The sequence below is a fragment of the Condylura cristata genome, unplaced genomic scaffold (assembly GCF_000260355.1).
Source record: "Condylura cristata isolate star-nosed mole 26May11 unplaced genomic scaffold, ConCri1.0 scaffold00007, whole genome shotgun sequence".
NCBI lineage: Eukaryota > Metazoa > Chordata > Mammalia > Eulipotyphla > Talpidae > Condylura > Condylura cristata.
In genome coordinates this window covers 49,588,884-49,614,005 of record NW_004567108.1, presented here as the reverse complement: position 1 = coordinate 49,614,005, position 25,122 = coordinate 49,588,884, and the positions used below count along the sequence as shown (strand labels likewise).

At 40.5% G+C, this 25,122-nt stretch overlaps 1 protein-coding gene across 1 annotated transcript; it reads left to right on the top strand.

Moving 5' to 3' along the window:
• Nucleotide 1: 1 nt before the first annotated feature.
• On the top strand, nucleotides 2–23,614 carry SNX18 (sorting nexin 18; the record flags this gene model as incomplete). The annotated part of the gene is made up of 2 exons (XM_004678465.1): nucleotides 2–1,619; nucleotides 22,903–23,614. Coding segments are annotated over 2 exons (1,872 nt in total), but the record flags the coding sequence as incomplete, so codon positions are not given.
• Between the last annotated feature and the right edge of the window lie 1,508 nt (nucleotides 23,615–25,122).

The window sequence follows — 25,122 nt, the reverse complement described above, 5'->3', positions numbered from 1 at the left end:
GGCGCTGCGCGCCCGGGCGCTGTACGACTTCAGGTCGGAGAACCCGGGCGAGATCTCGTTGCGGGAGCACGAGGTGCTGAGCCTGTGCAGCGAGCAGGACATCGAGGGCTGGCTCGAAGGGGTCAACAGCCGCGGGGACCGCGGCCTCTTCCCGGCCTCGTACGTGCAGGTGATCCGCGCCCCGGAGCCCGGCCCGCCGGGCGACACCGGGCCGGGCGTCCCGGCTCGCTACGCCAACGTACCGCCCGGCGGCTTCGAGCCGGTGCCCGCCGCGCCGCCCGCCTCCTTCAAGCCGCCGCCCGACACCTTCCAGCAGCTGCTGCAGCCTCAAGCGGCACCGCTGCCCAGCACCTTCCAGCCGCTGGGCTCGGGCTACCCGTACGGCGGGGGCGCCCTGCAGCCGTCGCCGCAGCAGCTCTACGGCGGCGGTTACCAGGCCAGCCAGGGCAGCGACGACGACTGGGATGACGAGTGGGACGACAGCTCCACGGTAGCGGACGAGCCTGGCGCGCTGGGCAGCGGCGCGTACCCGGATCTCGATGGCTCGTCGTCGGGGGGCGGCGCCGCCAGTCGCTATCGCCTGTCCACGCGTTCGGACCTGTCGCTGGGCTCCCGCGGCGGCTCCGCGCCCCCGCAGCATCACCCGTCGGGGGCCAAGAGCTCGGCGACGGTGAGCCGCAACCTCAACCGCTTCTCCACCTTCGTCAAGTCCGGCGGGGAGGCCTTCGTGCTTGGCGAGGCGTCTGGCTTCGTGAAGGACGGGGACAAGCTGTGCGTGGTGCTGGGGCCGTATGGCCCTGAGTGGCAGGAGAACCCTTACCCCTTCCAGTGCACTATCGATGACCCCACCAAGCAGACCAAGTTCAAGGGGATGAAGAGCTATATCTCCTACAAGCTGGTGCCCACGCATACGCAGGTACCGGTGCACCGGCGCTACAAGCATTTCGACTGGCTGTACGCGCGCTTGGCGGAGAAGTTCCCAGTCATCTCGGTGCCCCACCTGCCTGAGAAGCAGGCGACCGGCCGCTTTGAAGAGGACTTCATCTCCAAGCGAAGGAAGGGCCTGATCTGGTGGATGAACCACATGGCCAGCCACCCGGTGCTGGCGCAGTGCGATGTCTTCCAGCACTTCCTGACTTGCCCCAGCAGCACCGACGAGAAGGCCTGGAAACAGGGCAAGAGGAAGGCTGAGAAGGACGAGATGGTAGGTGCCAATTTCTTTCTGACGCTCAGCACGCCTCCCGCCGCTGCCCTTGATCTTCAGGAGGTGGAGAGCAAGATCGATGGCTTCAAGTGCTTCACCAAGAAGATGGACGACAGCGCACTGCAACTCAACCACACCGCCAATGAGTTCGCGCGCAAGCAGGTGACCGGCTTCAAGAAGGAGTATCAGAAGGTGGGCCAGTCCTTCCGCGGCCTCAGCCAGGCTTTTGAGCTGGACCAGCAGGCCTTCTCAGCCGGCCTGAACCAGGCCATCGCCTTCACCGGAGATGCCTACGACGCCATCGGCGAGCTCTTTGCAGAGCAACCCAGGCAGGACCTGGACCCCGTCATGGACCTGTTAGCGCTCTATCAGGGGCATCTGGCCAACTTCCCGGACATCATCCACGTTCAGAAAGGTAAAGCCTGGCCTTTCCAGCAGAGGATATGGAATGTTTTGTTCAGGTTGAAAGGGATGGCTTTGACAGATACCGTTATCTTTTCCTGACTAATATTCTACAGGTCGGAGTGGAGCAGGGCTGTGGGCAGCTAGGAGTTTTCCTGGAATGCCTGGTGGGTGGTGGGCAAGTGGCGCCTTCCTTCATGTATTTTCAATCAAGGAGTGGCTACGCTTCAGAAAAGGTTCTAAGAGTACCTTTAAGTCGCCCTCTCATTTTAGAGTTTGGATAGTTGGGTAATGAGCTTCTGGCTCTGTGACCTTGTGTCCGGGGTAAAATTAAAAGTGGACCTAAAGCATGTTAGCCCTCCTATGAACAGGACTGTCACTTAGTAATGGATTTCAAAAATCGTGGAAATATGGGCAAGAATAGAGATCAGCACATAAAGGTAAGTCCCATTTTCACCTTGCCCCTGAACAACTCCACATTGGTAGAAGAAATTGGGTTTAATTCTCAGAGGTACTAACTGGTTATAATCAAGAACTTCCTGCAGTCTTCTTTCTTGCAACCTTTCTAGATATAGTAAAAGATTGTAGTTTCAGGAAGTTACATAATGAAGCTCTTCTAATTAGCTCAGTCATTCTGATTTAGAGGATATATGACTCAAATGAAATTAAGATTATCATGCAGGAAAATGATGTAAGGAAAATACATAGAATGTGTGAAACCCGAGAATTGTGTCTGAGAGCAGTGCTTCTGGATCCCTAGTAAGTTAGTTGCCTGTCAGAGATTGTTTTATTAGTTGTTAGTGTCCCTAACTTTTCTTTAAACTAAATTTTGTAGATTATTTTCTTATAAACAAATTAGAGCTATTATGTTAATCATAATATTTACACATTTTGTGTTTTGATAAGATGCCTTAAATAAGCTGGCAGTGTTGAAGTTAGGAGTTAGGGAGACCTAACATCTGACTAGTGTAGGGGAAGATGGGAAGAAGGATTCACCCTAACATAAATTCTTGCTGTGATTCAAGTCTTCTTGGGTCAACAGTCTGGCACTCAGTAATGAGGTGCTCACTGCTTTCCAGCTAGACGGTCCAATTTTGAATAAACCTGGGCTTTGACATATTCTTCCTTGTATTGAGCCAAATTGATCTGTCTATTCACTCTCTGGAATTACACAAAATAAGTCTGTTCCTCACCAACATGCAGTCCTTGAGATATTTGGAGCAGCAGTTGAGCTTTCTCCCCCTTCCAGGCATGAGTAGTTTTCTGATTCACTAAAGAAGGAGGAGGTCCTGCAGATTCTTGAACTTGAGCTTGCCTTGGCTAAAATGCAGTACCCTGAAAAATCTGCATCACTAATTTGAGTAGAGAATATTAACTTTTGTGGCAATTTAAATTCATTCAGAGATGAATTAGTGTTTTAAGCAATATGGACTGTCTGCCCAAATTAAACCTGCATCTACATTTCCTGCACCTTAAAAAAATTTTTTTTGTATAGTTGCTATGAATTCATGACTTTGTGGTTGGTGTTGATGGAACTGACTTTTTGAGCTATTAGTGTAGAACCTTACATTTAAATCCATTAGTGTTACAGCAGTCTGGACCTGTGCTGGCTGTCTTTTTATGTATTACAATGTAAACAAATTGTTGGTGAATAGTTCAAACAGTGATGCCCGGGCCAGACGCCTGCAGCTCAACACAGATGACTGGCTACTGCTTGGTGGCATCAGTTCCTGCACTGGCTTTACTGTCAGCCAGCCAGCCCAGGCATGCAGCTTGTCAAGTGCTCTGGTATTAAGTCCATTTATCAGAAAAGGTATAGTGTTTGTTCTTAGGTCTGTTTGGAGTTTTTAACAATAGTCTACTTAGTTTGTTGAAACACATTTAGTTTATTTTTCTCCTAGAACTAAAATTATCTATTACTTGGAATTTGAAAGCTTCCTTTATTCAAAGGAAGTTTATGTTGTCTGAACAGATCTAGGGGAATTAAATTTAATCTTGAGGAACCTCAGAAAGAGCACAGTTATATTCAATATAGTTTGTTTCTGCGGTAGCCTTGTGTGTAATGTACAGGGCCTCTGTGTCCCTAGATGACATGCCTTTCGAATGTACTGCCATTTAAAGCTACAGTGTACAATGCACAAAGCTAAAAGCATTTTGCTTACAGTGTTTATTGAGGATGCTGGTGTTGGTGAGTTTTAGGAATACAGATGAGGTGAATATCATCTGTCAGGCTAGAGATTTTAGATCTTGTCCAGGATCCTCAGAATATCTGGTTGTAAAGAGCAGCTTGAGCTCACCCTTTCCATAGTTGCTGATGGAGTGAATGTTTTAGTCTGAGCACTCAGAGATTTGGTTTACAGTTGTTTTTTCCTCCAGGATCTCAAAACTTAATCATACCAAAGGTGTTACTGTGACTTTTGAGAAGAGAACCAACACAAATAATTATTTAATTTAAATTAAATATTTAAATTAAAATTTTTAAACATTGTAAGCAATCTTTTTTTGTAAACATTTGCTCTAAAGTTTGTATTTTGACTTAGGAAGAAATGTTAAAATTCGAAACAGTTGCACCTGTTAAGTGCTTACCCTTGAAGAAAGCATTTTTACTACTACATTTTACATTGCTAGAATCATGTGTTTGGAAGTCCACATACAGATGAAGTAGAAAATGACTAGGAAGTGCTTTTAATTGCTAAGGGGCTAAGAAGAGAAGGTAATTAGGGTCTTTTCCCTCCTTAATTGTTACAGGAGTGGGGAAGGAACATTAGGTTCCACTGAGGTTTTTCCTATGCAAAAGAATGCTGGGAAAGTCAGCTTTTCAGGTCCCATAGATGTGCTGTTCAATGCTGGATCTGTGAATCCCATGTGACCATTTAAACCTAAGATAACTAAAATAAAATTAAGTTTACTTTCTCAGTCACACTAGCTTTTACTTCATGTGCCTTATAGCTCATGGCTACCATATTGGACCACAGGTACAGAATGTTTCTATCACTGCTCATGAGTCTGTTGGACAGTGTTGTGCAATCCTGTCATAGGTTTCTTATAGTAAGTTGATTATCTTTTCACATACTCTCCAGATCCTGTACTTTTCACTTAAAAGGCTCTTGGCATATAGGCTTAAGTAATAATAACTGGAAAGGGAAACAGATCCCTCTATAGAATTACCGTGCATTAACCCATGAGTACTATTTCTATAGGTATGAGGACATTCTTTGTTAGCCTGCCTTCCTGTCCCATTCAGAAATACAGCAAGTCTCAGGATGGATATCTGAGGCCAGTGTGGCTCCCACTCTAGAATGAGGATGGAAAGCTCCTATACTCTTACATGTAATGGACTGGCATTCTTGACTATATTTGGTACTGAAACCCTTTGCTTAAACTTAATAGTAGTTTTAGTTTCAGTGCTTTTTGCAACAGTGAAAGAGCCATATGGTTCCTTTAACCTAAAGAGTACATTCTAAAGACATGTCATCTAGAATTCTAATTTTTTCATCAACTAATGGAATCTTAGATAAACAAGTTTATTTAGGCTAATGGAGTTGAGTGTAGGAAGGAAGAAAGCAGTTTGCTGTAGGCTGCAGTATCTAATGCTGTAGGTACAGTAGATGGAAGTTCAGAATCTGAATTTCATTCACATTTTGCTTTGTTTTAACAGGAATTCCTTCAATTCTTTGTTGAAAGGCAACCATTGATCCCTAACTAGGCAGTAAGATTGTGTGTGTCACTGAACTTTGTAACCCTGTGGTCTGGATTTTCTTTTCTTAAATGGTAGCTTTTTATTTTCTTTATCTTCTCTGCCTAAAGTCTGCATTTATAATACTGATGTTAAGGACTTTGTGGTAGTACATAAAATGTATTCACTATTGGTTTCTTAGCATATTCATTTTTACTTCCAAAGATATATTTAATCCCAAATGTTTAATAAGGCTGTATCTGGATGGCAGTGGGTCATTATGGTTTAGACGGATCTCTTGGGGAATATTGTGAAAGGGAAAAACTGTAAACATTGAATGATGAGAAATGGTGGTTTCATCTTGTTTATGAATATGAAGTAGGTAGTTAGAGGGAGTCACTTAAAGGTAATTTTTTTTTCCCAGAGAAAAGGTATAAAATCATATGAACATGATTTACTGGTAAAATCTAATCTGTGGGAATTCGGGAATCAGAACTAGATAAATAAACAGGCAGTCCTGTTTTCTGTACTCTTAAATTAATTCTGCAGACTCTACTTCACTGCTCTCTGTAAACGTTCCAGATGGAGCCTTCTTTTCAACAAAAAATAGCCCCGGGACCTCAGGAATGGTACACCAGCAGTGAGCCTATCTGTCTTGTAGGGTAGAATTTCACCATCGTGCTTCCTTTCACCATGTGTAGGGTGGGTCTTATGTCTCTCAGACATTAATTAAAGATAGCTGGAGTCCCAGCAGGGCATGCACGTGAGGTAAGGCAGGGCCACAGTGAGCCCTTCTCTGCTCCCCATTTTCCTATTGCTAAAAATAGCCCCTTAAGGGTGGTGCCAGGAATACAGTGAAGAGGTCTAAAAAGCAGACTATTTGCAAACTCATTTTTATTTTGAAACCTGTGGGACAGGAACTGGTCATTCATCTTTTTTTATTTTAGCCAATCTTACGTGAACCCATTTCTCCTTTTCTTCCTTCTTACTCCTAGCTATTATCTGAGACTTCAGTTCTAGCCTTAAGTTCTTTACCTTTGGCTTAACCTGTATTAGTGAAATTAAGGTTAGCTTTGGGGTTTTTGAGATAGATGACAAGTTCCTTGCTTAAAAAAAATCTATGACAGGACAGTCTTGGTCATGAGGCCAAGTGGGGATACCACTCATATTATCCTGTCACTTCTTTAACTGTTGTGTCCCCCTCAAAGTTACACTTCTAGAAGCCCAGGCTATTAGGGTGATCATAGCCTCTTCTAACTGAAGGGGCAAGGATTTGTACTCCTACTCAAGTTCTTCCATGAATGCTCTTAGACACAATTGGACTTAAATATCATCCATGCAAGCTTCTATCTGGTCGTTTTAAGATTTCCAAATGTGATGGCAGAATCCAGTCAACTGAGAGTTCTGTGAGAGTTCCCTTACAAACTTGACACTTCCCTTAAACTATGTTCCTTTTCTGTATTTTGAATAGAAGCCTATTGTTGTGTTGTCTAAAGCATTTATAAATCAATGTTTAATGGCAAGTTCGATTTTGCCATCTATTTGTGAAGCTCTGATGTATCATTAAATGATTATCACAAATAAAATGGCACAGTCATGCTTAGCTTTGTGTGAGAGACTGTACCCTGCAGACCTGTGTCATTTGTCATCCACATTCATAGACTCTCTAGTTTGGAGACTAGCTAAGACTTTCATCATGAGAGAGTAGATTATTAGTAGAGAATCCATGTGCTGGGTTGTTGAATACCCCAGGCTTCTGGAGTAGATATGGCTGACCTGAGTCTCACAAGAAAGCTGAGTTAACCCAATGAAGAGTGAAAGATGGGTAGTCAGGCACCAGAAGAGGACAGCATGGAATCTGGGGAATCTGGTGGACCATTGAGATGATATGAAAGGAACTTTGGACAAGATATTTTAACCTCTGTAAACCTCAGTATTCTCTTTGGCAAAGTGGGAACATGTCATCTTAAATTCATCATGAGCACTAAATGTTAGATTCTCAATAACTACTCATTGAATGCTCAGTTTTGAAAAGTAGAAAGGTGATTTTTTTTTTTTTATAGAGGAAGCACTTTCTTATAAAAATCAACTTCAGTAATCTTATTGTGCCTGGTGAGCTGTTACTACCGGAATTTCTGCCAAAAGTACAAGAGGTCATCAGTATAGCAGTTCAGATTTGTAGTTTAACGCGCCTGTCCTGCATTGCACACAGAAGAAAGGGATAAATGCTAATATTATTTGCAGTCACCAATTTTTCTTGTTCCCGTGACAAAATTTATGTAAATTGTCTTCCACCAAATTACCTTTGTTCTTCACAGATCACTTTAGCATTTCTGAATTTCAGTTCCTCATCTATAAAAAATGAGATTTATGGTTTCCTAAATACCATTTTATGAGTCTTTCCCCCTTTTTTTTTTGAATAACAGCATTCCTTATTGAAATGAAAATACTGTTAAGTACATGCTAAACTTTTATTCGATTTTTCTTTCAGACTAATTTCAATAGTATTTTATCTGCTTAGGTAGTGTTAGGTTTCAGGAATATGAAAACCCCATATCAGTTCATGCACATTTAATCAAAAGCTGAGCACATTTAATCAATATGATGGGAGGGCTTGCCCCATCAGGTGTTGTGAATGTGAAAGTGACTGATACCTGGCCTCTTGTGTACTCTTGAATGTTCCCAAATGTTGTGAAGTTCAGGTGTGGTGGACAGCTAAATAGCTTCCCTCTGGTCCAAATGAGGGATATAATGAATAGAGTCACCAGAGAGATCAATTGTGTTATTTCCCTAACATAAAGCATTTAATTGCTCACCTTCATTTGACTTCTGGTAAATACTAAATACATTTTATTGTTTTTTGTTTTGTTTTGAGAAAATAGGGAGATAGTATATGTATAGACTGGAGTTAGAATCATTAGATTGATTCATAGGATCCTCTGAAAGATAAACCTGATTTTACTCAACAAGTATTTAAGTGCCCACCGGAGGTCAGGCACCTTTAAAGATGCTTGGGTTATATATCAGTGACAAAAGATCATCACCTTTATGCAGCTTACATTTTAGCAGGTTGAAGATACTCAGAGAAAAACAACATAGTATATCAATTATAACGTATGTTGAAGTTTGTATGTGCTAGGGGAACAAATAAAATTGGAAAGGGTCAAAAGAACATAGCGAGGTAGAATGAAGGATAGAAAGGATAGTCAAAGTAGGCGTCATTGAGAAGGTGAGATTGAAGTGTACATGTGGAGCACATAAGGGAGTTAGCCAAAAAGCTAAGTATTTGTGGGGTGAGCTTTTCAGGCACAGTGTGGAGCTGAGCAAGGATGCTGGGGAGGTTGAGAAACCTGATGTAAGGCTGCATGATTGGAGCTAAGAGTAGGAGAGGAGGTCATAGAAGATCTGATTTGTTTTTTTTTTCTTGGGGGCCAGGGGCTTTATTTATGAACTGAAATTTGCATAGCATAAATCTGGTCTTTTAAAAATGTACAATTCAGTGACATTTGGTACATTAATCACACCAAAAGAAAATACTGTATCATATAACAGTCAGTGCATAGTTCTCTATTACCCTACTCTCTAGGCACCATAAATCTGCTTTTTGTATCTATGGATTTACCTGTTCTGGATATTTAGTATCAATTAAATAGTAACCTCTTAATGTCTGGCTTCTTATATGTAGCATGTTTTCAAGTTCATTCACATTATAGTGAGTGTAAGCCCTTCCTTTTATGATTGAATAATACCTTATTTTTAATCTATATGCCCCACATGTTTCTCCCTCATTGTTGAGGAGGTGGACAATTTTCACCTTACAGTTATTGTGAATAGTATTGCTATGAACATTTGTGTACAGGATTTGTTAGGGGATATGTAGAGCTTTATATATCATTGTTAGGACTTGGAATAAAAGTCCCACTGAAAGGAGACATAGGCTTTTGAACCAAGGAATAATCTTCAACTGGATGTTTTAACAGTCTTCTGTAGTTGTTATTTTGAAAATAGAATGAAGTGAGATAGATGACAAAAATAGGAGCAAAACTAGAAGGAAGCTGTTCCAGTAACCTAAGTGAGAGATAATGGTGGCCTGGACCAGGGTGGGCTAAGTCGGTGACAAAGGACCCTATTCTGGATATATTTTAAAGTCACAATCACAGGCTCTTCTGAGGAACCATATGTGGCACATGAGAGAAAGTCTGACTTCACTAAGAGTGACTCTGTGGTTTTTTACTCACCAATGGTAAAAATGGAGTTTCCAGCAACAGATAAGAAGACCATGTGTGCACCAGTGGGTGGGTGGGCAGGTCTTGAGTTTAAACCTTTTTGGTGGAATGGCTCCTGCATGCCACACCTCCCTCACCCGTGTCCTTGGAGCCTGGTCCTTTCCCAGGTCCTCATCGCTGTTAAAATAGCTGCTTGTGGGTGTGCCAAAGACTGAGTATTGCCCAGTTCTTGGAGACCATGTGAAAATGTTTTCCTGTCCCTTTAGTAAATAGCTATAATTTTTTTCATACTAGGTACCTAATGAATCCTTATTGAGTTAATAAAGTAAGCATTTGGTTGATTTTGAAGTAGATTATCTTTTGTGATTTATAGGATGTTTTTATTTTCCTATTTATATGATGAGTTTAAAAGTGTACAGGAAATAAAGAGAATCTGGATCTATTTTATGGGTAATATGTGGGTGGTTAAAGAGTTTTAGAGTTAATGTGCCAATGAAACAACTCCCCAGAATTCTTCAGCAAGAGGAAAGGAAATTTGAAAATACTTGATTGTATGTGCCAGAAAAACTTACATACCTTGTTAATTCTTGGTGTTTACATTTGTGTGTATACACAACTTTCCTCTTCCATTATGATATTTTACTGGGGTCCCTTTTGTTTAATTCAAAATGTAAGATCCAGAGAGAGAGAGTGTATTCACCTTGTTGAATGACATAGATACACAAAACACTAAGCTTAGGTGTTAAGCAGTAGTTAGTTACCCTCATGGGAAGTGCAGTTCCACAAGAAGGATGTGTGCACAGATGGTTGAACTAAAAGGTAGATTTAACTTTGTGTTGATAGTAAGAGTGTGCCCAGGGATCCAGAGAATGGGGAGTCCTTGTCATTCGTTAGATGCATGGGTGGGTAGAATTTGGTGCTCCCCTTGGAACTTTTGGAGGAACATAAATGGAAAGTACATTCTTGATCTTATGAATAGATTTGACAAGCATATAATATGCTATGTACCCAGAGCCTAAGTTATAGAGGGCGACTGAGGTAAGCAGCTGCCACCAGGCAGTGTGGCACAAACAGTCACGGGCTTGTGCCATGGTCTAACTGTGGATTGGATAGGAGAGTTCAGGGATAACCTCTCCCAGTCTCACTATGAGAACAGTTTAAAAAAGCAGTTGCCTTGCAGGTAGGGCAAGGGAAGAGTAATCCAGGCAAAGGGAACAAAAGTTAAGGGCTAAATCCTGATATGTCAGAATCAACTATGGGGTGTTTACAGCTATGAACTGGGCCTCATGCTAAATCTATTAAATCAGAAAATCATGGATGCTGGGCTTGGACTGGCTGGTGTTTTTATAAAAGCTCCTTACATGATTTTGATGTGCTGTTGGGCAACTGCTGTAGGTGATGGAGATGGGTGTTGACGTAGTCAGATCTGTCCTTCAGATGGACAGGTCCTGGTGACAGATGTAAAGGCTGTTGGGTGGGTGGATGGGAAACTCTTGCAAATGATTCAGACAGGACATTATGAATTCCTGAGACATCGAGCTAGTGGCTATAGGTGTGGGAAGAAGACAGAGTGGCTATTTGCAGCACGAGTGGGGTGTAAGGGATAAGGAGGAATATATAATGACCTGCAGACTAGACTTGTGGAGCCAGCAGTGGAGATGCTCAGTCCCACAAGACTGCCCTGCTCCCCAACACAAACAAAAACACATAATTCAGATGCCAGTTGCAAGCCCATATTACCACATGTGCATCTGACCAACCAGTTATAGATGGGAGTGGCTATTCTAGCAGAATGGTTGAGAGCATGAGTTCTCCAACAAGATAGGGCAGAGTTCTTGCCAGCTTCACTGTAACTTTGGCCAACAGATTTATTTCAGCCTCAGTTTCCCTAGCTGTAATATGACCTAGCCATTTCATATGACACATATTTCTACACATAAATTATTGTTTTTAGATCCCTGAAACTGCTGCGACAAATTACAAACCAGGTATCTTAAAGCAACAGAACTTTATTCTCTCAGGTCTGGAGGGAAGCTGGAAGTCTTACATGAAGGTGCTAAAAGACTCTAGGGGAGGATCTTCCCATTGTCGTGGCCAGCTTCTGGTGACTGATGGCAATCCTTGGGTTCCTTGGTCTGTGGATGCGTCATGATAGTCATCTTGGTTGTCACCTATTGTTCTCTGGATCTTTTCTCTTTTTTCTTTGTGGTTTTGTTGTTGTTGTTATTTATTTATTCATTGATTGATTTACTGATTACTCAGGCTCATCCTAATCCATTATGACCTCTCCTTCCCCAATTACATGTGCAAAGACCCTTTTTCCAAATATAAATTCTGGGGGCATACTGCTCAACCCAGTACAACTGTTAACTCCCTCAAAGGGGTGATATCCCCATACAGTACCTGTGAAAACTAAAACTTGGAAGCTCTGTGATTTCCAGATCAGCTAATAGAACTAGTAGTCAAGTTCGTTTTTGCTTTGATTTTAAAATTGGTGTCTTTGCAGTATGCTTTTAGGCAGTCAGGAACCACTGAAGATTTATAACTGAAGAGTGACTTTTGACTCATGCTAAAAATAACTAATATTGTGAGTACTTCTTTTGTACTTCACATTTTGCATTCATTATATCCATTTAAACCTCATAGGAACTTTTGAAGTCAGTACTTTTCCTTCTTCCCATTTTACAGTTAGAAACTGAGCCACAGAAGTTGAACTACAAGTTTTTGTACACATCCTTCTCAGGTGTGTGGCCTGACTCCTCGAAGGGCTGCAGGACACTCCTCCTTCTGCCTACATATGCAAGGCTGTTAGGAGAGACAGGTGTGTATGGGGGTAGGAGGTTGTGAAGCAGCAGGTGATGAACTTGAGACGTTCAGCAGGCACACTGACAAGACTTGATAAGAGGTCCTCTTGAGTCTAGAATTATCTTTGAGATTTGAAGTTTGGCTGATAGAAAGTGGTGATGCCAGGAATAGACAGGCTATGAGGGGGATCAGGTGTAGAAGAAAGATGAGGAATGGGCCTTTTATTCTATTGAATTATGTTGGCTTCTGTGATAATCACAAAACTTACCAATTTTCTGCAGTGAGACATCATTTAACTAAATACTATTAGATATCAGCATGCATAAACTGCAGGTTTTCATATTTTATGACTTTTAGTGCATACATATTTTAAAACTTGACAGACTTCTAAGTGCTTTGTTTTATTTCTTTTTTGGTCTTTGTGCTAGTTCAAGGAAGTCCTTATGTGGTTAGAGTAAAGAGTCATGTCTCTGGACATCTGGTCCCTCCAGCATGAGAAGGCAGGGACACCCCTGTGCCCAGATTGTTTGTAACAGTTGCCTTAGCATTTGTGTCCAAAGGTAATATCACAAAAATGCTAAGTGCCATCTGGAATGACCCTGGGGGTGGCACTAAGACAAAGAACCATTAGATCAATGTTTTGAGGCTCATAGTACTACTGTAGCCAAAATAGCAATTTATAAGTGCAGAGCTCACAATTTCAATTCTAAAGTTAAAACTAGAAATTATTTGGAAAAAATACTTGAATGTGCGATATATATATTTAAATTCTTCTTATTACACTATTAACCACAGCATTCTTGGAAACATTCCTACAAGGAAAGGTCCTAGGCATGTAGCTCATGGTTTCTGTCCTAAAGAGTTCTCTCTTTCTTTCCCACATAGAGGGGCATGTCTGTTTAGCAGCTTCTATTAGATTTATTTTAGCTCAGATTTTTGTAAAAATAAAAAGGTATTTGTTATATGCCAAAATAAAATGTATTTGTTATATGCCAAAGGTCATCTAAACCAAATACATCTAAAGTTGCTTTTTGTATACAGACTAATAACCATATACAGGAATTAGCCAGATAACAGAAGAGTAAGGAAGCTCAGAATGATGAGCTTCTGGCTCAGGTAACAGTTGTGTTCTAGAATTTCAACCATTACATCGACTTTATTTTATATAATCAATTTTTTTAGTTTTATTCTGCGTCTACAATTATTGAGGATATCCTTTCTTCATTTTATTAGGATTCTATCAGTATAAATCTTTAAGAAACAATATGTGCTTTTCTTTTTCTTTTCTCAAATTTTAACATCTTTATATTTGCTTGACCATAGGTAAATCAACATTTTCACCAGTGTATCATGATTCTTCATGATCTTAGTTATTTTATCACATATTGAATACGTAGTATGAGCTGAAGTACAAGAACCTTTATATAGATATCTATACATATAATTTCATTATTTATTCATATAAACAAATAATTTAAAGAAAAACAATGAACAGCTTGTCTTGCCAAATGAGCAACAAGAGATATAATTTTCCTCTTTATTTTTGTAACAAGGTGAGCTATATAAACGCACATGTACAGTGAGTGAAAGTAATCAAATAATTTAAGATGTGATGCACTCAAATGAATGCTCTCATTCACACTAAATGTCATTCTGCCCTAACACATTTGATGAATGTTGAATGAAGCCAATTGAGCTGCTTAATTAGGTATTACAAGGCTTTTACCTAAGACAAAATACTTTATTTTTGTAATGTACCAACTTTTTTTTAATGAAAGTAACAGGTGAAGTTAAACAGTTACTTACTTTTTTTTTTTTTAAAGATTTTTTTTTTTGTGCATACGGAACTGGGGTACAGGCCAGAGGCTCAGGGGCAGCGAGAGGCTTCACCAGAGACAGAGTGGGGAACAGAACAGGCAGATCGACGAAGTACACTGCTGAGGGGAGCAGCGGGTGGGCCAGGAGAGGTCTGCCACACCATGTGGTCACCTCTGGGGCAGGCGGGGATTGAACTCATGTGGAAGTGGCTTTAGATTCTCAATGCTGTGCTTTAACCTGCTGTGCCACCAGGGAGGACCCGTAAACAGTTACTTTTAAGAGAACAGTTGAGGATAAGAAACTGTCTTAGACAGTAACCTACTTATAGTTGTATTTTACTAGCTCTGTTACTGTGAAGTGTACATTTCAAGTATTCACTGAATACTATCTTATGTACACATATACATATGAAAAGGATAATTCACATTCGTGGGTGTCTGTCATTTTTGTTGATCTTGTGGAAGAGGTAATCTGGGGAGAAGAGTGTGTGGTTCTCGCTCATGAGTCACAAGGTGAACTCAGCCTAGACTTTGTTAGGCCCCAAATATCCTCAACTCCTCTTTAGATGTCAGATGTGCTTGGGAACTTGTTTGGATAGTTCGGATAGTTCTCTCGGTAACATGGCATGCAGGTACTCATTCAGGTATTTGCCCAAGTGATAGCTCTGCCTGTAGGCTATCTGGTGTTGAAGAGGGCATAGTGGGCTGTGGGGTTACAGCCACCATGTGGGCAAGGCAGTTACTTGATCCAGAATACTTCTTGTGCTGCCATCAGGACATCGAACTTAGAGACTTCTGTCTATGATCTCCAAGTGACTAGATTTTTTTTTTTCCTTTTTGTAGTTGTTTATCCTGATACTGATCCTTGTCCCCCCTTTTTTTTTTAAGATTTATTTATTTGTGCATACAGAACTGGGGTACAGGTCAGAGGCTCAGGGGCGGCGAGAGGCTTCACCAGAGACAGAGTGGGGAGCACAACAGGCAGATTGACGAAGTACACTGCTGAGGGGAGCAGTGGGCGGGTCAGGAGAGGTCTGCCACGCCATGTGGTCACCTCCGGGGCCGGTGCGAATCAAACTCATGCGGAAGTGGCTTTAGCTTCTTAGTGCAGTGCTTTAACCCGCTGCGCCGCCAGGGAGGGCCCCTTGTCCCTCTTTTAAAAATGATTCAAAGGTTCTCTTTGTCCTTTATGATATTTATGAATTAAAAGTGAATTTTCATTTTATATTTGAATTTTGATAGTTCTTGACTTCAGGAATCTTTAGTCTCCTCTATCACTGACTTCAGTATTGATATTCGTACCTTTCAAAGTTTATTAATGTGGCCAAACCTAGAGCTTCCTTAGTGTAACTTGACATAAGAGTAAAATTGTGAGGATCTGGATGAAGTTCTTGGGTTGCTCATCCCTGAGATGGAGTGGGCTTTAGAGGGGACTGTGTTTTGTTCACTGTGTATGGAGTCTGATCCCTGGGATTTGAGATCTCCATGGGTAAGGTGTGGTTCCTTACCCAACACCTGAGTTGAGAAGCCAGGCATACCCAGATTCATATTTAACTAGACACCTTCAGTAAATTTATTTTTGGTCCCTATGCGTCACTTTTTCCTCTGAAAATGAAGGTCACGGGTGCTCCCTGGTAGCGCCATGGGTTAGGACTGCAAGCTGGCCACAGCTGCATCAGTGTGAGTTGATCCCTGCCCTGTAGGTGACCCACGTGGCATGGCAGACCTCTCCTGTCTCGCTGACTGCTCCCCTCAGCAGCATACTTCGTCGATCTGCCTGTTCTGCTCCCCACTCTGTCTCTGGTGAAGCCTCTCATTGCCCCTGCACCTCTGATCTGTACCCCAGTTCTGTATGCATAAATAAATCTTCAAAAAAAAAATGAAGGTGACAGTGGCTTTATTATAAGGTTAAAGAAAAGAAATGAGACTTGCAGAGTACAGAACAGGCTCACATTTGCTTGGATGCACGGCCCATCCAGCTTTCTCTGTTAGAGATCTTTGCCTTTGATTTCTGAGATGTTTTACTCAAAAAATACAAAAGGTAAATACTGGAGCAGAGGAGAAAGCTTATTCAACAAGTGGGTGGGTGGAGACCAACAGGGAGGAAGGAAAGGGGAGGGGAAGAAGCAAATGGGGAGTCAGCAGGGAACAGGAGGGTGTGGGTACCAGTGATGAGAGGATAAGAGCAAAATAGGCCACATTGACCAAATTAGCATTTTCTTTCAACATTTTACATTATTACTAGGGAATGAAGAAAAACAGGCCTAGTGCAACCCTGGGCAGCCTGCACTGGGCAGTCCCTGTTGCCCTTCAGCCTGTCTCCTGCACTGTGTCCCTTGTGCATGGCTTCAGTTTTCTGGAACAAAGGCCTGGGAAGATAGAAAATCTAGTTAACGTGGAGTTTTTTTTTTTTAAAGCACATTCTTGATTTCAAAATTAAAGTGCTTGCTTTATTTATTTATTATTTTTTTTAAGGTTTAAAATGTAGCCTCCAGATCCCTGTTGCTTAGTGACTGGGCCTTTTGTATAATTGGTCTTAGGCGGGACAAAACATACTGAGAATAAGAGATTTGGGTGAGGAAAGGAAGGCAAAGTTCAGGTGCAGAAACTGGACCCAGTGGTGTGGGAGCTTTTGGAGCGGCCCTGTCACCCTAGGGGTCCTGAGGAGATGGAAGAATGGGGCACATGGAAGGCAAATCAAAAGGCAGCTTCTCCATGGGAGTTTAGGCACTTACTGAGGTTTTATAGTGCATGAGATGGGGGTGTGTACCCCCTTCCTTGCCTCTCAGCCTGTCCTCTCCTCTCCCCCTGTCCCATTTTGCTGGGCCAGAGAGTTATTTCTCTCTGCAACCAGAAGGAAATGATATAGTGTAGTTTAGTGTAGAGTGATTGTTTGCTTTTGTGGTTAATTCAGCTTGCAGTGAGTTCTTACTATGTGCTTAATTGACAAGATGATACCCAGCCATCCTCCTTTTCTTTTAGAGAAACCAAAGTGACATTGAAATGCTCCCTAACCAGTTTTGCTGATAGAAATACTCTAGACCATGTTGTGCCAATAATGTCCTACTTGTAAAAATGATGCTGATTTCCTGGATGGATCACAATTAATCTATAAAATGAGTTTGAGTTCTTTCTGGTTGTAATATTAAAAAGCCATGTCATATGGTTTAATTCTGCAGTTTCATTTTGTGTTCGTTGCAAATATGTATACTACCTCTTTAAAACTGAGTGCATATGAATTATGAACAGGGATGTAGTTGCTTCATGCTTTTTGCTCTTTCCAGCCTGAGCATGCTTTATTTAAACTCTGGGAGGCTGTTCATTTTGCAAGATCCAAGAAAACAGTGGCAGAGGATTAGGAGTGAATTTGCAACATGAGTTCTGTGGAGCTGGGTATGGTAGGGGAAGGGGGACAGTGTTTCATTCTTTGAGCCTGGCAATTTGTAATGCATATAAAAATTGGCACTGTTAGAAAATTTGCATGAACAGAGTCAGATAAGAATGGAAAAGGAATCCAGAGTTTTGTTAATAACTGATCCTAAGTCAGAGTCAAAATACTGGTATAGTTTACCTTTATCGCTCCAGATGTGGAAAGGGCAGAACCCTGTGTAGCAGAGACCCTGCCCGGAATGCTGACTGCCAAGTGGCAGGGCAGAGAGCAGGTTGGGATGGCCCTCTCCCCTCCATGGATTCTCTGGGACTCTGGACAAGTCAACTAGCCTTTCATTTCTAAAACTGAGAGCAGGTTATCAAACACTTCTCTAGCCTTTTCAGCTCTTAACAACAAAAATGTGGGAACAAATTCTGCCTTTCTGGCCAGTGAATAGCTGTATTTGACCTTCCTCTAAGAGTATCTCTCAGGGCAGCAGTGATGAGAAAAAAACCTTCAGGGTTTCTGTTCCTCCTTTGGAATGAAGTCCCAGGGTAATTAGTTTCTTTGAAGATGTTCTGTCCTGTGGAGAAATTCTAATAATTCACCAAACTAATTTAATAATCAAATTGAGTGCTCAATTGAAAATTCTCAGCCTACAGAGGAAGGCTATTTCTGCATTCTTTTCTGCCTCCTTTGCACAGAGAACCCCTAAGGAAGAACCATCTTCAGACTTAGCCTGGTGTCCTGCAGGACAGATGGGCTACTTTTGCCTACTTAGGAGCACAGTAATGGGTGTGGTTGAAATGTGTTGCCAGACTTTCAACAGTACTTTTTCCTGTAGTTCAAATGCGTTTTGGGGTTTATTCTAGTTGTATAACTTGGGGAGGCTGCACTATCACTTGTGTTACCTTCTTGTAATCTGTGTTTTCTTCCAAACTATAAATACCACTCTGTTATTGTGTGTGTGTGTGTTTTAAAGATTTATTCGTGCATACAGAACTGGGGTACAGGCCAGAGGTATAGGAGAAGTGAGAGGATCCACCAGAGACAGAGTGGGGAGCAGAACAGTCAGATCGACGGAGTACACAACTAACAGGAGCAGTGGGTGAGTCAGGAGAGGTCTGCAGTGCTGTGTGGATTTACTCTAGGGCTGGGGATCGAACTCACACTGAAGCAGCTGCAGCTAGCTTGCAGTGCTGCTTCCTAACCCCTTGCGTCACCAGGAAGGGCCCATGTGTGAGTGTGTGTGTGTGTGTTTTAAATAAAGAAGAATATGCTCACATTGTTCTCTGTATTGCAGCTCCTTTACCTTTAATCTCAGAATTGAATACTTGCCTATATCTTGTTTTCACTATCTGTTTTAATATGCTCATATTTTATCCCAAATGCAGCTACCAAATGCAGCTAAAGTTTAGTAGTCTGAGAAACAAATTCATAGTGATATACTCTGCTTCTTTTGATCACTCTTGATTTTTTTTCTTTTATTCAAAAATGATTGCCCTATCCATGAGTGTATGGAGATTTTTGTTTAATTCAGCAATGACCATAGACTTTTCACCTTAGACTTTGCTTTGTAATTTCTCTCTTTTGCTTTCATTTCTCTTTTACTTTGGATGCAGTGTGGCAGTATGATGCTCATGAAGGGAATTAGGCTGATGGAGGGAATATCCCTCCTAAAAAAGGAGCCACTTAAAAAGTGGAACTTTTGAAAACCTTTGCCTGTTTCCATATTGAATTCATGATAAAAATGTGTGATCCCTTCCTGGTGGCGCAGCGGGTTAAAGCTCAGCACTAAGAAGCTAAAGCCACTTCCGCATGGGTTCGATCCCCGCCTACCCCGGAGGAGATCCACATGGCGTGGCAGACCTCTCCTGACCCGCCCGCTGCTCTCCTCAGCAGTGTACTTCGTTGATCTGCCTGTTCTGCTCCCCACTCTGTTCCTGGTGAATCCTCTCACCCTCCGCATCTCTGGTCTGTACCCCAGATCTGTATGAATAAATAAATAAATCTTTTTAAAAAAGTGTGGTCCCTTGTTCTTTAAATTCTGGACAATGTTTATAATTTTTTATTTACAGTCCTCTTAGGTTTGATAAGAGATGTACAGCTGAGAGAATACTTAAAAGATGTTGTAATGCTTTGTTATAGCTCTATAGCTGGTTACATTGTATCTCTGAATTGCTTCTTAATCAGCTACAAATTAATTTTTAAGCCTAGAAGTAACAAGTCCATAGTAATCTAATTCTATAGGAATAGTTTTCTTTCTTCAGCCTCCTTAGAGACTAATAAACCGGATTGAAAATTTGATCATCTCTCTTTCTTGTGATAATCTGTTAAAATATGAATATATGTGAAGAGTAGAAACATAGATAATTGAATTATCAGGTCAACTCTGAGAACAAAATCAACTTCAGTAATACCCAACTTCTAGTTCTAGTAATCAATCATTGCACTTAATGTTTAACCAGTATTTGCAATATAGTTTCTATTGGAAAAATATGTTCCGGCTTTCCTCTCCCTCCATTCAGAAATGCATTGGGTAGAAAGATTGGGTAGAAAGGCAAACTCCCTGGAAACTTGCAAAAGTTTGTTAAACACCTTTGTTATTTGTTGGTATAACTAGAGCTGTTTAAAAGATGCTATCCCCTCCTCTCCATCCTTTTTATCCCCAGGCAGTAAAACAGAAAGCTAACTTCCATAATTACCTTTTTGAATATTTTGACTATGTCTTTCTCCTAAGATAGACATGACTAGAGTCCTGTGTCTTGCAAAATATATATAGGAAGAACTAACTAGGGTTATGTAAACAAAATTGAAAAAATGAGCTGGATTTCTTCTTAAGGAAATGTATTCTTTAAAACTTGTAAAATACATCTGCAAAGCTAACTTAAAAAAACAAAACAAAAAAACTTAGGATGTTGTCATCCTGAGCATTAACAGCCAGCTGTTGTACTTTTACAGAAGGAACTGTGTGCTGCTGTCTCTTCAACTCAGGGATATAGTCAGGGATTCTTGTGACTGTTTTGTTTTATTTTATTGCTGTTAATTTATATTATTGTTAATCATCTAAAGATGGATCTGGGAGAAAGTTAATAAGCTATGTTTCAGTTAGAACAGATTTAATACTTGTTACTGTTTCCAAGAATTTTGAAAATGTGTGCTGATGTGATGAGTTGCCAAACGTCATTCTTTGCCCCCTCTTTTTAACAAATTTTGTTCTGTCAGACCTTCAGATTTACTCATTTTTAAATTGGTTCTTATAGATGCATTTATGCAGTTCTGTATTAGAATGTAATTTCCAAGAATATGCTGATCTTACTTGGAGTTTGACAAGCTGCAATTTAGTTGAATTCACAGCTCTCTGGGTGACCTTTCAGAGCTGCTCGCATGCTGTCCTCACTTCTCTCATGACACTCCAGAACAAGGGATACTTCCGTAGAGGCAGGGGATCTGAACAGTGGTGGGCTTGCTCATCTCCAGTGTTCTCAGGTCCGAATATCTCAGGCAGCTCTGATCAGCAGCATATGAAAAAGATAATGAAATCCCACAGAGATATTTCTCTTTTAACTTCCTGTTCTCCCCCTTCCTTCCTCCTGCAAGCACTTACATGTTTCAAACATGTATTTCTTAATATCTTCTTTGTGGTCTTACTGAAAATTTTCCTTCTCATACTTTCCTGAATTTTCTCTACCTTTAGTTACCATATATAAAATGTGAAACTTGTACAGATATAATAAAGTTAAATTTGTTACAAGAAATTATTATTTTTCTCTTTTGAGCAAAAATACTTTCTCTTTTTAATACAAACTACTCAGCAGGCAGCCTTGTGCCTCACTAGACCTGTGCACCATGATAGAAAGTGCCGTACCTGCAGAGGGATGGCCTCTTAGTGGATGGTCAGCAGTCTTTCTGGGCCATGTTCGTGCAAATAGATTCTCTCTTGAGCAGACCGCATGTCTCTGCCCTGGAGTCAAGTAGAAGCTGGATCCCCACTCTGCTTCAGGCCTTGCATGCTTATCATTTAAAGATCTCATTTAGAATAAATTAATAGAAATATACACCATTGCATATATACATATATGTAAAATATTTGTTACTGGTTTTAATTTCTCAGGTTTTTAGTTATGTTTCCAACAGACACTTTTAACCTTTAAGGGCTTTATGGAATGTAAGTTTATTCTGCATTATTTTGCAGGAAATTTTTAAGAAATTTGCATTTAAGACTTTTTTCCCTTGTATATTTCACCATTTGCTAAAACTGAACATTGCTGAAATGGTTCCTCAACTTCCCCATCTCCTCATAAACAGACTGCTCCTAACAGTTGGAATCATTGTTTTCTCAGACTGCCAACCTAGGTATCCTAGAAATTTATCTCTATTTTCTCTTACATTACGGTTTAGTACAATGAGTGCTAAAGTCAGGAAATTGGAGTCTTGAACTGAATCCACTTAAGTTACTTGAATTTTATCATCACTCATTCCAAAGAACCTACAAAGTCCAAGGAACCTATATCCTTTATTTCCTAACCCTAAATGACCTCGGACAGGTGTGTTTTCATAACTTCTTCGGGGAAGGCCTGATCTCACGGCACCTGCCCTCTCCCTTCCCTCTTGCGCACACACCCTCTGGTGATACTTCTCGACAAGAGACTGTGGACTTCTGGCTTCATTCCCAATTATTCACTAGGCAAACTGAATTCACTGACTCTCAAAACTCAGTCTGTCCAGGAAAGGAATCCAGAGGGCCCTATTCTCCAGGTGTAGGTCTCCTGATAGAATGGAGTCACACTAACACCAAGAAGACATGGACTTGGCCAACCCCAGTGAGGGTGACTGCTAATTGTTGGTCGCCAGCACTGCCTTGCCATTCCATAGCATGGAATGATTTCCAAAACAACCCAAGTTGGTGCCAACATGTTTCAGAGTCTGGCTTTGTGGTCTTATATAGTAGTTCTTTAGTGAGATGGTCTGAGAAGTTGGTTTGTCTCTTCTGTCGAGGTATTGTTTTCATAGATAATCCCTTTAATATATATTAATTTGTGATGTTACACCTTTCTCTTAAGAATGTACAAACTGCAGTTTTTTTGGTTGTCTTTTTAGGGACAGTTCCTTGCAGTTTATTTTCGGTTGTACGTAATAACTCTACTTGGAAGAAATGCGATGTACTGTAGATACTTCATCAGTAGAAAATGCTAGCTTTACCATATTCCTTCTTTTTTTAGTAAGCTATTAGTCATCAATTTCAATTCTTAGGGACTTTAAAGTAAGCTAGGTAGTTATAGTGTTATATTTATAATATGTTTAATAAATAATTTGATAAAATATCTGTTTTCTATGTACTATACTTTTGAGACACATGTATATGTACACTTTTTAACTTTTTTTTTTTTTTTTAACTGTAGGAGCTCTTACCAAAGTAAAGGAGAGTAGGCGGCATGTGGAGGAAGGGAAGATGGAGCTCCAAAAGGCTGATGGCATTCAGGATCGCTGTAACACTATTTCTTTTGCGACTTTGGCTGAGATTCACCACTTCCATCAAATTCGAGTAAGAGACTTTAAATCACAGATGCAGCATTTCTTACAACAACAAATAATATTTTTCCAAAAAGTGACCCAGAAGTTGGAAGAAGCTCTTCACAAATATGATAGTGTTTAATGACTGGACATTGGATTGTGTACTTTTTCAGTTCAAGGATAATTTCTGCAGCAGAATGAAGACTGCTATCAAAGAGCTTTTGCCAACTATCAGTGGTGGTACAAGGATGGTTTTGTGTTCAACTGAAACTCTGCTGAATATATAATTACTTAGGAAAGAAACAGTTAATATGGTTATGTAATAGAAACAGTACCACACATTGTAACTAAATTATACTATGTATGCCTACACTACCATTGTAACTTTTGGAATAATGATTATACTATTTGCCTTATTGCTTTTTGAAGTATGGGTATTCTAGTGCATACTTTGTAGACCTCAGAACCCATGAAGGGTCTTGAAGAAGCTGGCTGGAAAAAGCCTGCTGCAGATGCCTTTTTACTCTCATAGATTGGGATTACCTAAATTCAACCTATTCTCTGTTTACAAAATCCAACTAGAGCAGCTATGCGACTTTGTGCCTTTAGACTCTTGGTTTTCATTTTTCCACCTTCCCTTCCCACCCTCCAATCCCCTCCTTTTATAAAAAGTAACCACAACATTTGTGATTGAAAGAGTGAAAGGCCAGTGCATATAATGACAAACTTCTGGTAACCTTGTTGGCGTTGGGGATTGGTGGGAGGATCAGCTGTCATCAGTTTGCGCAGCAAGTACTGTTTCCTGAAACAGTCTGAGGGGCACAGCTGAGGGACCCTGGATGCTCATCTTTGGATATCAGGTCTATTAGGGGAGAAAATGGTGCCATTCTTTCCCTTAGGTGATACAGTAGCATAGCCTCTTCACTCAAGTGTCCTGGAAACTTGGCGTGGAGATTTTAAAGAACAGAGAAGAAGGAATCGACTCAGTCAGGGACACAAGCACAGAATCAGTGATGAAACACTTGATTTTAGTTTTTAGGAGGGCTTTCTTTCTTTTCTTTTCTTTTTTTTTTTTAGCTTGAAGATTTCCTTTTAGTATTCAGTGTGATTTTTTTTTTTTAATGGATCTACACTGTTAACTGATTGAGACTCCACTGTGATTCACTCGTTTACTTAATCAAAAAACTTTTCAGGGATGTCTGTAAAATTCAGTGTTATACGTGACGAAAAGTAGTGTTGGTTGATCTAAGGAGGGACCAGAAATAATTTCTACTATTCCAAATGCTGGGAAAAAAAATAATTTTTTTCTTTAAAATGTTGACAAGCCCCCCAGAACATTTAACCTTAAAAATTATTTTAGATATATTCTTTTACTATTACAAGGGAAATACAAATGACTGATAAATACCAAAAAGATTCACAAGCAGCTGAATTTAAAAAGCACAAAGAGATTCTGGCTTGAAATGCCCCAAATCTCGATGTTTTTATAGTTGCTGAGCTAAATAATGTGATTCTTGCGTTTACAGATGGAAAAATTGTCACTGAAAGGTTAAAGTATCTACTGTTTCTATGAAGTCAATCTTATGCTGCCTCAGAAATCCCTGGGTATTGAAATGGTAACATGGAAGGAAAGAGGTCAGTTTGCAGTATTGGTGAGTCACAATGATTAAAGATAAGGGTCAATTTGCAGATAGATAGTCAAAAAAGTTATTGAAATCATTGCTCAACAGCACATTTACTCAAAGATAGCAATCTCTTATGAGTTGAATTTTTAAGATCAGAGTATCATCATATTGAATGATATAACCTTTTGTTTAAGGTTATATAGAGCCAGATTTAATATTGTGTGACGTTGTCTTACACAGATATGTGAAACAGTAACCAAATATATTCTCTAAAAGGTAACTTTCTCTTAATGACTGAAAAATACAGTTCTATAAACAAAACCCATATACACATAATTGTTAATTTTATTGCAGAAGTTTGGAGATTATAATTATTGCTTTTAATTTAAGTTTGAGTCTTTATTGGAAAAACAAGCACTGTGCTTTTGAAATGATTTGCCTCTTTATTTGGAAGGTGGTTTGATTTTTTTTTTTAAAGTAAAA